Below are 12,926 nucleotides of genomic sequence, written 5' to 3' on the forward strand. Positions count from 1 at the left end.
AGCCAACTATTTTTGCCCCATTTTCACTTCCTGTCAGTGCATAGCGATCACATGGCCTAATACTTGTCTGCAATGTACATCCGAGCAACGATGTTTATCCATAATGCACAAACACCTCATACCCATCTTTTAAACTGGGTGTCTACAAAGTGCTGCCTGGGGGCCGTTTGCAGCCGCAGCACACTGCAGGGATGAAATGCAGCAAAAAGATATCTCATGTGAAAAGCTGAAATGTTGAAACTAATAAAAACACAATGGTTTGTAAAAAAAAAAAAATGTAATCATGTTTTAGCCTTTTTCAAAAATAAAAATATCAAAGTGGCCCCTGGATTCTTCTGATTTTTCAGTATGGGGCTCAGTGGAAAAGTTTGGTTTAAACACTATAAATTGTTGGAAGGTCACGTCCCTACAAGCAATGAGGATAATGTCAGATGGCCAAAGATGTATAAAGTTATAAATTCTAAAATTATTATTGATTCAATATATTGAATCATGATGTGTACTTCCTGTGTCTCACACGCTTGCCTTTTGGTTTGGTTGGTTTTTTTTCCCCCTGTCCTGTCCAGCCTTTAAAGTGCTCAACAGATTTACTCTGCCAGGGAGAAGTGTGATATACACTTCCCCTGTTATACAAAATTTATTTGGCTTTGATGCTTGTTTTTATGCAAATTTGGAGCGGCCGGACCGGAGCAGGAGGGGACAGAGAAGAAGAGAAAAGAAAACAGGGGGCGGGGATAAGAGGAGGACAAAAAAAGACAGAGACAAGGACAACAGCAGAAACAACAATTGTGACAATAACAGAACAACAGAAACAAACAGGGTTTGGTTGTTGTTAAATAACTAATGACACGAAGATAAACAGACCGGATTGATCCTGTCCTGAATTTTTTTTGCTTTCATCATTGCTTATATAATCAAACATACGGTAGTAAACTATTTCATGAACGATAACCCAAAACATGTTTTCACCCCAGAAGAACCAGTACTTGATATCCCCAAGGATTATCATTCAACCGTGTTTCCCAAACAAATATCCTGACTCCTAGTTTGCTTTTTCTTCTACTTGTGTGCCATTTTGTGCTCATGCTATCAACACTCCCTGCAGACATTTTTTAAACGGTGATGTCGCCGCTAACAAGAGTTCAGTCAACAAGTGCTTTTAATCTTGAGTCAAATGAAGCAAATATTCCAAGTGAGCGATGACCTTCTAGCATGACTTTTATGATGATTGATGATCAACGTGAGCCTGGAGTTGACAAATGGCTGCAGACAAAACATGGAAAGAGCTTTGCTGTTTGCTTTCCTTCACATGACAGAGTTGGAAGGGGAAGTGTCGCATATCCTGCAGGTGTTTAGACTTGGCTTTAAATCACTAAGCAGAAATTAAACAGCACTTATGATATTTTTAATGCAATGCACCCTCCGGTCCAGATATGATGAGTGTGTATGGGTGTGTGAGGATATTAAGTCATTCTTTACATATTATTTGATACCGGTGCCAAATCGGTACTTTGGAAAAGGTTCCGGTGATTAAACAGTACCCGAATTGGTAATTTTAACAAGGAAAACAAAAATGTTGACCTAAAACAATCTCATTTTATTTTAATGGAATTTGTTGACTTTCAAATTGTACAGAAAAGTAATGTACAATATCACCTTCAAGCACTTGTTGCAGCGAGCTGAGTCTGCATTCATTCAGCACCAAACTGAGGCACTGATGGCCACTACAACTATCTCAAAAAAGTAAACAGAGAAAGTGAAAGTTGTAAAAAGACAAGGACACATTTAATCTCCAGACAAAGAAGGACACAAAGCCCATTTTCTCATGGTCTCAAGGTCAGGACCGTTGTCGGGGAGAAACTAGGCAACAGCTGTCGTTTGCATCAACTATTTTCCTTTTTTTGCAGCCTGAGAACAGCTTCAATTTAGTTTCTTTCTTTAGTCTCAGCCCAGGAAGGAACATTTTGGGAAATGTCCTGATCTTTCCCCTCAACTTCAATCAAATGTTTTGGGACAAAGAACTGTTGACGCTGGTTGGTTGGTTTAGGGCAGGGGTCACCAACGTGGTGCCCGCGGGCACCAGGTAGCCCCCCACAACCACATGAGGTGCCCGCAAGCCTGCTTTTCATTCAGGTTTTCAGTTAATAATGAAAGAACAGTAGAAAGAAATGCATTCTGAAATACAAAATGTGAGTTGTGGACACCAGCATTTTGTGAATGTTTTGGTAAAACAAGCATATTTGCTTTGTTTGGGTTTAAAATAAGCTCTGAAAATAAATGTTACAAAAATGAGTAGCTCTTGGCCATTTTCATTTTGGAAAAGTAGCTCTCACAAGGAAAAACATTGGTGACCCCAGGTTTAGGGTGTACCCTTCCTCTCCAGCCGGGGTAGGCTCCAGCTCATTTGTAACCCTTATGAGGAAATGAGGGAATGAATGTTGCATTTTAATTTAGGTGCAGTTGGTGGATTATGGCTACAAAAACATTTGATGCTCCTGTATTACAAATGAAATGTTTAATTGTGGTTCTAACCTCCAGGCTGATTATGGCCACCTTTGAATGCAGTTGTTTCACTTCCACGTACATAACAGGTTTCTTTTTTGCATTCCAGCTGCTTTTAAACCCTGGAGGGCCTAGAAGCTGTTATTTACTTGTTTTCTCACATGGGTGGAACATTACAAGTCTGAACCAGTCAAATGTTTGCAACCTGCCATAGTTGAGTTAAGTTCTGTGTGAACAACCTTAAGCTTCAAACGGGGGCTTTGCAACAAGGCTTCTTCCTCTGCTCCCTGTAAAAGGGATTTTCTAGCGTCCTCACTCCACCCAGACTGTGTGCTCTCTCCGTTTTTCATTTTGCCTTAACTGAAGGTAACTTAGCAGGTTTGGAAAATATGTTTTTCTTTATTAATGTCGAGCTGCTGTGCCTCCCCTTAAGTTTCCCAGTGGAGGCCCACCTCACACACTGAAAAACCCTGCTCTAGATCACACTCGGAACTCCTTTCCAACAGAAGGGAAAAAAGACTATATGACAATGATGTCGAAGTATTTTTGTATTAGTAAAAATGTACAACAAATGATGAACGTGACATTTCCTTGGACAAGTTGACTGAAGCGAACAGGGAGCTGCGTTTTTACCTCATGGCTGGCAACTTCTCAAGAATGTTATGCAAAACTTTGTCAAGGGGGAGCCAGCTGTGCTCCGCTATTGGCGGGAATGAGACACACCTCTTCACATTGTCCACGCCCTTCTCCAGCTCCGCTTGTCAGCCACCATGTGACTTGTAGGCTTTTGAGGGCGGGTTGTCAGGGGGCGCTTACGGGATGCATTCCTATGTAACCTACTCTGCTGCTCCCTATGTTCACGCCGGCTTCAGCAATTTTCAATTGGTTGAAAAGTGCCCAATCACATGTGACGTCCTGCCTTATGTAAAGCTGACGTTCACCTTCAGAAAACTTGTCAATTCTTGTCCAACATTGGTTCTAACATGCAGGCCAGTCGTTGTATGTGGAATGACATATTTACAAAAATGAAAACAGAAACTCACCAAATTTGGGGATAGAGTAGATGAGATGTGCCTTTACGTTTAATGTTGTTCTGTTTTATTCCCACAGCACCCAGGCACTTTACACATTACAAAAAACACTTTTTGCCATTCAAAGTCCAAATATGCACATACAGTCAAACTTTGATTTTCGAACACTCCAGGTTTTCATATAATTTTGTGTTTTTTTTTTACAAAAAATTTGCACACCGTCTCAGTTGTCGTTGCGTGGACTCGAGTGACCAAACAAAGCACGTGTTGCTGACTCAGTGTCCGTATACTTTTTAATTGAGTGTAAGTGGTAAAAAACTGGTAACAGGGATATTAAAATGTTCTTTTAGCCATTTCATTTCTCATTTCTAATTATTTTGCATCGTTTTCTGAATGTAAAACTATAGTTTTACATTGAACAGTGGTTCTCAACTGCTTTGGCTGTGGGAACCATCACCCTTCAATGACAAGCAGCAAGACAAATAGTGGATTTTTTTTTTTTTTAAAGCAAACTTCTCAAATATATTATTTATTTAACCAATTAGATTTATTTATGACAAAAGACTGTTTGCAAAGGTTACGTGGCTGCCTTCTGGGCTATGAGTTTTGAACGTTTTACAAGCATTATATCACGCGCTTTTCCTGCGCAGAGCGTGTAAGTTGCGCCCCAGGTAATACACACGTGCAAAAGCCTCTGTTAAGCGCTGTGGGTGTCATTTTGAGCCAGTTGCAAACAGTCCCTTTCTTGAAAAGACATTAAAGTGCAGTTTGAATTTGAGGTGGTGCAAAATAGCACTATGTGCCAGCACAAGACAAGTTCCATGATTATTTCAGCAACAATACAGTACGTTTTTATCCACTAATTCAAACATCACTTGAACAAAAAATATGTGAAAAGGTTTTCAGTACTGTGCATGTTATATCTTTTGAGTTGAATCGGAGCGTTTGCACATTGACATGGATGAGGAGTGAAGTTAAAAATCAAGCAAGTCGATTGCTTTGGTTTTCATATGATTCAGAGCTTTTGGAATGACTTAATAATGAAAACCAAGGTACCAGTGCACTTATGAGTAAATATTCACTTGACTTCACCTCCACAAGACAACATGAAACATCAAGCTGTGATGAATATTGCATCAGCTGTCACCCTATGCCTCCAAGAAATGTCAGTGACCTCCAGCAAATACCTGACCTGTACACTTGTCACCTGACATGTGTCTCCGCATGGTGCTGACCACCAGTGGACACACTGCCAGAAACATGACAGTCGCACAAGGCTGTTTCTTTGTCTTTTATGGGTTTGTTATTTCCCGTGGCAGCAGGAAGGCCTGAAGCTCTCGTAATGTAGGAACTTTGCATAATACAACTTTAGCTTCACCTGCATCATGTAATAAGATGCCTTTATAAAGATAATTATACTCAATTTTGCTTGACTCGAATATAATGATGGTACGTTTTTCCTTCGATAAGTTCTTATTTTGAGGAGGTTTTTAATAACAGAAAATGCATCGGTAGCGGTTTCTCTCTGCTCTTCTCTGTGTGTCGCAGAGAGCGTTGGTGCGTACCAAAGTTGCTCGTTAAAAGTATTTTTAGAAGGTTTTTGTGAAATCTGAGCTGGTAGAAATAGAAAAATATAAAAATAATGAACATATTCAACCCAATAGACGCCATTTTACTTTTTTGATTTACGTAATGTAGTAAGTCTCAACTGTATCATTACTTTATGCCAGCCGTGTCCGAAGTGCAGCCCAGGGGCCATTTTGGCCTGCAGCATGTTTTTTATTGTCCGGCAGCAGATTGTAGAACTTTTAAAAAAGCAACAACCAAAAAAGTTCGACAAAAGAGAAAAAAAGCTGAAATGTTGATTCTAATAACTAATAACACAAAGCTTTGTCTATATTTGTATATATGTTAGGGCTGTCAATTGATTTAAATATGTCATCGTGATTAATCACAGTTGTGTCCATAGTTAAAAAATAATTAATCACTATTGCTATCTGCAATTAATTCTGAGTGTACCTTTGAAAGATCATTTTAAAGTATTTCAAAAGGTACACTTATTATTAGGGATGCCCAGTATTGGCAGAAAAATGTAACATCGGTAGATATCAGTATCGACTTTTTCCCTATAATGAAAACCGATAATGAAAAACTGCCGTATATAAAGGCCTATGGGCTCCCGTACTTGCCATCATCGAGGCATCCAGCGGTGCCAATACGTGAAAATACTTCATCACGTCCTCTGTTATTCCTTGCAGTTGGAACTGGGCTTGATATGTTGAAACCACGAGCCTGGGTGTGCCGCATATAGCACCGATGTTAGCTAACTCGTTAGCTTGTAGCGGCGCTGGCCCGGTCTCGTCTTTGTTGTAAGTCGACATTTTTATATATAGTTTTATATATATAAACATATAACATAAACATATAACATATATATATAAATGACGATTTAATACTTCAATACGCAGCCCTCGGTGGAAAAGGTTTGGACCCCCCTGCTTTATGCCATGCTTATATTTTTTTATGCGCAATCCGGTTCTTTTTTTAATTTAATTTTTTGGTCGAACCGCAAGCGTGAAAGCAGCCTATCAAACAACAGAGGAGGAGTTATGATCATCAAACAGGCAGATAAGAAATATGATCCTTTTTTTTATTGTAACCTACCAGATGTTATTTCAGAAATATTGAAAGCAGGATTAACGTTGTCCTAATTATGTGTCAATACAGTATTTTATGTACAGTAGTCTTGCGCTACTACAATGAATAAAGAAGCTGCCCATTCAAGGCTCCAGCAGGCCATGACCACTTGTTAAATATAGCCAGTTAACTGAGCTACTGTAGTAGTGGAAAAGCAAAGGGGCTGTATTTACACTGGAAGCATGCAGGAAGTCTGAATGTGATGATGTAACCTGTGCCCAAATATAGCCTGATACAGTATACTGTAACTGTTGTGATCTAATTTAATATGCAGCACCAACTGTCCAAGACAAGAAATAACATCATTGATTGTTTCATCCAACATTACTTTGCGTTCAAAGGTCATGGGGATAAAATGCACTGCTGCATAGACGGTGTAGGCCGGAGGTCGAGCTTCTGTGTTTACTGTCTAACATTTGTTGTTTATGTCCATTTTTAATACATTGTGTTAGAGTTTGCTGAGTACCTTTCTAATCAAGTGGAGTTTCCCTGACAAACATAACACTTGTGAGCTGACAGGCTGGGGACTCCCGTTACTATAAGGTCTACGTTCCCAAAGTGGAGTATGCGTACCCAAGGGCCAAGAGCACCATAAAGGGGAGAAAACTCAGGACAGGTCAAAGAGCCCATGACTGACAGGGGCCCTAGGAAACAAGGTAGGTAAACAATATTGCTATCGGGTTGTGATTTCTTTTAATATAGTCAGAAAATGATTAAAATAATCTCTTGTAATTTGGTAGTAACACTTAAATATCCACATTGACTAAAAGTAAACTTCCATATTAAGTGACCACCTCCCTATAGCTACATGAAAGGGTTTGGTCCATAACAACATTTATGTGCTTCATAGCTGCAGCGTGTTGCGTGTCAGTCGGCAGTTAATTAGGTTCATTATTTCAAGTTAATTTCAATTTAAGTTCAAGTGTGCAGGAGTTAAGGCTGGTTCATACTTTCCCCTCGAACGAGCCGCGCGGAAAAGAGCTGCGCGGAAAAGAGCTGCGCAGAAATCCGCTCGAGAGACGGTGTGACTATACTCCGTGCGGCGTCTGCTCCCAAGCTGCAGGGGGCAGTATATCAAAAACACGTGTCTATCACGGTACTAACCTAGAGCGGAAGAAGTTTGCCATTGTTTATTTGACTTCCAACATGGCGACGCTTGCGGAATTGTGTTGTATTTATTTCCTGTTGCGACAGAAAAGGAAGAGAAGGTGGTCCACTCGTCCTTTGAATAGGAGTGCTGCAATCGCAGCTCGTGATTCTTCCCGCCACAGGGACTTGTACCCCGACACGAGAATGAGCTTACAAAAGGCATGCTGAACACGACAAAAGAAAATAAAAACCAAGCAACTTGACTTAAAACACAACTTGTTTCAGTGTTTCTTTATGCTTACTACTGACGTCGCGGTCGGCTGCCTCGTATGACTGCCGGTATTTCTGTACTGAACAGCTGCGAGGATCTGCTCGTCTGCCATTTTTCCCGCGTGTCTCTGTCCGCGTAGTTAGAAAACTTGGGAGGTGCGCAGAGCGGGAATTTTCCGCATGAAAAGGGCCGCTCGAGTGGGCGAGTGTGTGAAAATGACGTCATTTGTCCGTACGGACTTCGCGGATGCGGAAAGCATAAAACAGGCTTAAGGGGTACATGTCTGAAGGGGTACGCAACTGTAAAATGTTTGGGAACCACTGCTACAAGGTCATGTGCTGCCCTCTATTGAAGTAATTGAATATGAGCCAGTAGTCCTTGGATTTTTGGTTTTACGTATAAAACGTCATTGAATCAAAATTTTGGGCACATCAATTTAAAACATATGTGGAGTATGTTCTTGTAGAGTAATTTTTAAATTTATATCCAAGTTAATACACAGTAATTAATCATAATGTTATGTGACGTCTATGCTTACTTATAAATAATTACTTACTTACTTATAATTAATTTGGACAATTTTAAATAAGAATAAATAGAACATACATTGTTTTATGTCCTATTATACAATACGTACACTATACAAGTAATGGTTAAAAAAAGCACTAGAGGACGTATGGAAAAAGAGTACTTCCGTGTTTCTCACCCACGAAGAAGAAGGTCGTCTTTCCCATCCAATCAAAACACACAGTGAATTTGAAAACGCCTGTATGGTTTTGAATTGTGGCGGTGAGACGTTTATCCGCAAGGACTCAAGTCGATTTTTAAAGCACGTACTTTAGTTTAAAATTAACATGGCGCAGTTTAATGATGAAAACCTTAAGATGTATTTTTATGAGAACAGGCTGAAAACTTTTGAGGGGTGGCCATTCGACGAAGACTGCGCATGTACACCGGAAAATGTAAGTTTTGTCCAAACCGCGAACCAGTAGCATTAAAACAGTAGATCATTCAATAAATACGTTTCTTAAATTGTTTAGGGTGTATATGTATGATTATCACGCCACTTGTAGCGTTGTTTTGAAGCATCTACAGTAGACGTCTAATAGTTAGCATTTGATACATTAGCTACTGTTGATTTGGACTAACACAGCAATACTGCTAATTTTTAAGTTGGTTAAGTTGGTTTAGTTGAGATATATATATATATATATATATATATATATATATATATATATATATATATATATATATATACACACACACACACACACGGGACCACTGCTCAGCTATCATTTAAATGCCTTACCTGACATTTAAGTTAAGATAAATACAACTCAAATAGCCTCATCGAAATACCTACTGTAATCAACTTAAACTGATTTTTATGATGTTTTCGCAGATGGCTAAAGCTGGTTTCATTCACACACCTTCAGACAACAGCCCAGATTCAGCCATGTGTTTCTTCTGCCTTAAAGAGTTGGAGGGCTGGGAGCCAGAGGATGACCCAGAGTAAGATGGACATGGTACTCTTGAGTCATGCATGTCAACGCCTGCACAATTTAAATGAAGATGTCAGGATCATAATCGAAATACTGAGGAAATTGCACTCAACTGCATTCTGGTGTCTCTGTTTAACAGAAAAGAACACAAATCTCACTCACCTGCCTGCCACTTCATTACCCTGAAGAAAAAAGTGGAAGATCTGACTGTGGAAGAGTTCTTCAAGCTCCAGAAAGAGAAAAGCAAAAACATAATTGTATGTTTTCAAGAACACCTCCATAACCTACTGACTGATAGATACATTTCGTTATTTCATACTTAATGAAACACCCACATTACCATGAGGCCAGTGCATCTAATGAAGCCATTTCTTCCACTTGCAGAACAAATGTGACGAGGACATCAACAAATTTGAGGAGGCAGCAAGATTGAAAAGAGCAGAAATAGTCAAGTTGGGCAAATAAAGCAGGGACAGTGAAGAATGCTTCGGTCTGCCCTTAAATAAATTGGACACTGTTATTGCACGTATTTGTACATTTTTTATTGTACAGTTTTTGTATATACACTAGTATAGTATACCTACAAGTATAACAGTAAATGTTAGGATATGAAGTACTGTATAAGGCTATCTCTATTGGTATTTCATGTCATCAAAAAAAAAAAGGCCCTTCCTCATGAACATCCTTTTCCTCCTTGCAAATACTCCCAGCTCTCCGAGGAAACACGGGTGAAATACAGTATGTAAGCATATTAAATGTGATGTTCATTGCGTCAACCAACGTAGAAGTTCTTTTTAGTGCTTCCCTCTGAGTTTCTGAAATCCCAGTGGCTGAATTTAATTTTTTGGTGTCTTCATGTGTGTGTCCACCATGTCGTTTCGCCTTTTAGGGATGTTCAGAACTTATAACTGTGACAGGATGTAAACTTCTGACTGGTTAAGACTCTTAAAGTTCCTCCTGTGTGAGAAAACAAGCTAATAACATCCAGACCTTCCACCTTTAAAAGGAGGGGGAATTCAAAAACCAAAGGAGTTATGAGGAAAGTATTGTGCATGCCAAATTGGTCATCAACAGCAGCCTTTCTAGTCATAATACATTAAACCCACCAAAATGAAAACAATATTCTAAACACTTATAGTCACTGGTGTCAAGTTCCTACGTAATACTGGCTTCCTAATGGAAATTATGGTGCATTTGCTTTAACACTACACAAATTTATATACAGTATAGTGTAATGTATTGATTGCAGTGTGGTACTGGTCCTTTCCACTCACTGGAACATTGCTTTATTGAACATTTGATTGTCGCCTCATGCTGAAGACTGCATCTTTTAATCGTTACATCTATCACAATGAGTAGATTAGAAGAAAAATATCCAAACATGTAATTTTATACACCATATCAATATATTCATATTTTATGACTGTGTGCTCCAGGACACATTTTTAGAGTAACAAATGGATATGCAAAAGCCATTTTGTAAATAAAAATGTTTGTGTCAACAGAAAACATCCATCTTCTACGCTGAGTATCCTCACCAGGGTCGTGAGTATGCTTGAGCCTATCCCAGTTGACTTTGGGTGAGAGGCGGGGTACACCCTGGACTGGTTGCCAGTCCATCGCAGGGCACATATAGACAAACATTCACACTCACATTCAACAGAAAACACACAGTAACTATAAAATAAATATATATAATAAGAAATAAATTAGAAGACCAGGAGGTAAAGAATATAACACTCACTGACGAACCTGTGCTCCCACATCCACTTTACTTAAGCTTGAATGTTCAGACATCTTTGTGAAAACAAGTAACAATGACATGTTATTTTTTATGACAAAGAGAACCTTACTGGGTTTTTTAAAATAATGTAAACACTGCTTTGCTATGAGTTGACTCAATATAAGTGAGTGAATGTTAGCTGTCAACCGTAATCAGTGATTTTAGCTGTGGTTCCTTGTTAAAACACAACTGGAGTGTGGCTCACATCTCTGCATGGCATCACTACAGTCCTCCAGTTCTTCTTTCTCCCGCCAGCTCTGTCTTCAGCATTTGTGCTTATCACGCTGATTACGTTCTCAGCAGGTCGGAGCCTACCTTGCTTGTGTTGTAAACTACTCTCATAAGATTTGCACTCAGCGTTTATCTCGTCTTTTATCCATCTCCTTTCGAATGCGGGCCTCCAAGGCTGCTCTCATAGCTGAATCCAGGATGTTCTTCTCCGCAACACGTTCTACCACCCTTGCTGGTGCATCGTCCTTTAGGAGCATAGAAAAACAATCAAAATGTGCATGAGCACAGTGCGATGCAGAAACATCAACAGAGGGGAGCTACAGTAACCTTGTGCACAAGGAAGGATGTAATGGTCCCTGAGTCCGCTTGATAGTCAAGCCAGAAGAGTTCAGTTCCCTGCGTCTCCGTCTCTGTACTCGAGCCACTCTCATTCCACTCCTCTGTCTCAGCGCTGGCCCCTGGCTCGGAATCGTCTAGAAAATTACAGTTAGTACATGTGACTTCCATACTACCCTGCAGACTGATTGTAATCAATAAATATCATCTTACATCGTCTTCGGGGATGGTACACCTGAATGTCAGGTCTCCGTGGTCGCCGAGGAGTTGTGGTGTGCCTCCGCCGCTGGAGCTCTTTGGCCAATTTCACTTCTTTGTCATAGTCATCTCTTGAAGGCAAACAACAGCGTTAGATGGCATTATACACTGTAATTTACAAATAGTTAATTCTGAATAAACAACAAGTTAGCTTTGCTGTGGTTTACGACAGAAAAGTTTAGTTCCAAAAGAAACAAGATTATAATTTACATGGATTACTATTATTAAATATGCAGTATTTGTAAAAGCAGAACTTTGTATAAAGATAATGTATTTAATTATGTGACTAGTGGGTGTACCCCTTTTGTTTTAAAACCGTACTACGCGTCATAATAGAGTGAATAAACTAGATTAGGCATATTTTTTATTTTACGAATGTTAGTCTCTGTTTATTCTCATCATAACACCCAATTTCCTCCTACATAACAATCCTATGTTTTAAGTGTGTGATACCAAAACAGAGTGAAATCTACAACTCGAACACTCATATTTTATTTGCATATACGTTATGAGCACACTGGACTGTTTGGTTAACTCTATGAATAACTAGTTGTGATAGAAGCCACATGCATCAGATGTTTGTCTATCAAGCTCTGACTAACATGGTAGCAGCTAGCATTAGCTGAACCCACCTGGCGATCTGGTTCCTGCGGATATGGTGCAAGAAGCCATGGCTCATATCCAGACGCCCCCCGGGTTTGTACTTCAGCTCATGAGTTTCGTCGTCCCTTAAAATGTCCATCTCAACAGACACAACCCACAAAGATGATAGTATGATTACACCCCAAACACAGAATGACGAACAAGAGTTTGACAAAAAGCTACATGGCTAGCTGCTAGTACATTGGTGGCCAACTAAAACACTTCCAGAGTGAACGGATTATGGGCCAGTTTTCCATTCATCCATTAATCCATCAATCCATCAATCCATTTTCTCTGCCGCATATCCTCATAAAAAAACTCTGCCGGTATTTATGAAAGGAGATGAAGCCATTGATTGAAATAAAATATTAAAAATAAATATTTTTGTCCAACTAAATCGTAACACGGAACAGGAAAAGTTACTTGACGTGAATTATTTTTTAAATATTAAAAATAATAATAATAATAATAATGGAGAGTGTAGATTAAACAATATTACAGGCTATACATTTATAATACAAGTTCACCAACTGTTAATACAGAATACTGTACTTGGTTAGTTTTTGTGACATCCACCAATATGC

At 39.3% G+C, this 12,926-nt stretch overlaps 2 protein-coding genes across 2 annotated transcripts; one reads left to right on the forward strand and one right to left on the reverse strand.

Annotated features, from left to right (window-relative positions):
* Positions 1–8,340: 8,340 nt before the first annotated feature.
* LOC129179827 (baculoviral IAP repeat-containing protein 5-like) lies at positions 8,341–10,379 on the forward strand. The gene is made up of 4 exons (XM_054773580.1): positions 8,341–8,552; positions 8,993–9,102; positions 9,232–9,349; positions 9,477–10,379. Exons 1-4 carry the CDS (start codon positions 8,445–8,447, stop codon positions 9,555–9,557), a joined length of 417 nt encoding a protein of 138 aa, XP_054629555.1. The 5' UTR covers positions 8,341–8,444; the 3' UTR covers positions 9,558–10,379.
* c4h2orf68 (chromosome 4 C2orf68 homolog) lies at positions 9,610–12,573 on the reverse strand. Its single transcript, XM_054773579.1, has 4 exons — positions 12,333–12,573; positions 11,656–11,771; positions 11,434–11,579; positions 9,610–11,351 (listed from the first exon to the last, which is right to left on the reverse strand). The coding sequence occupies exons 1-4, from the start codon at positions 12,440–12,442 to the stop codon at positions 11,229–11,231; spliced, it is 495 nt and encodes a 164-aa protein (XP_054629554.1). The 5' UTR covers positions 12,443–12,573; the 3' UTR covers positions 9,610–11,228.
* Positions 12,574–12,926: the final 353 nt, after the last annotated feature.

The sequence above is a fragment of the Dunckerocampus dactyliophorus genome, chromosome 4 (genome assembly GCF_027744805.1).
Source record: "Dunckerocampus dactyliophorus isolate RoL2022-P2 chromosome 4, RoL_Ddac_1.1, whole genome shotgun sequence".
Classification (NCBI taxonomy): Eukaryota; Metazoa; Chordata; class Actinopteri; order Syngnathiformes; family Syngnathidae; genus Dunckerocampus; species Dunckerocampus dactyliophorus.

Bases quoted from the DNA above. Each gene is read 5' to 3' on its own strand.
- LOC129179827 (XM_054773580.1), top strand. From the start codon at position 8,445: ATGGCGCAGTTTAATGATGAAAACCTTAAGATGTATTTTTATGAGAAC. The intron at 9,103-9,231 runs GTAAGATGGACA...TCTGTTTAACAG, and splicing joins GAGCCAGAGGATGACCCAGA to AAAAGAACACAAATCTCACT. The intron at 9,350-9,476 runs GTATGTTTTCAA...TTCCACTTGCAG, and splicing joins AGAAAAGCAAAAACATAATT to AACAAATGTGACGAGGACAT.
- c4h2orf68 (XM_054773579.1), bottom strand. From the start codon at position 12,442: ATGGACATTTTAAGGGACGACGAAACTCATGAGCTGAAGTACAAACCC. The intron at 11,772-12,332 runs GTGGGTTCAGCT...TTTGCCTTCAAG, and splicing joins CGCAGGAACCAGATCGCCAG to AGATGACTATGACAAAGAAG. The intron at 11,580-11,655 runs GTAAGATGATAT...GTAATTTTCTAG, and splicing joins GTACCATCCCCGAAGACGAT to ACGATTCCGAGCCAGGGGCC.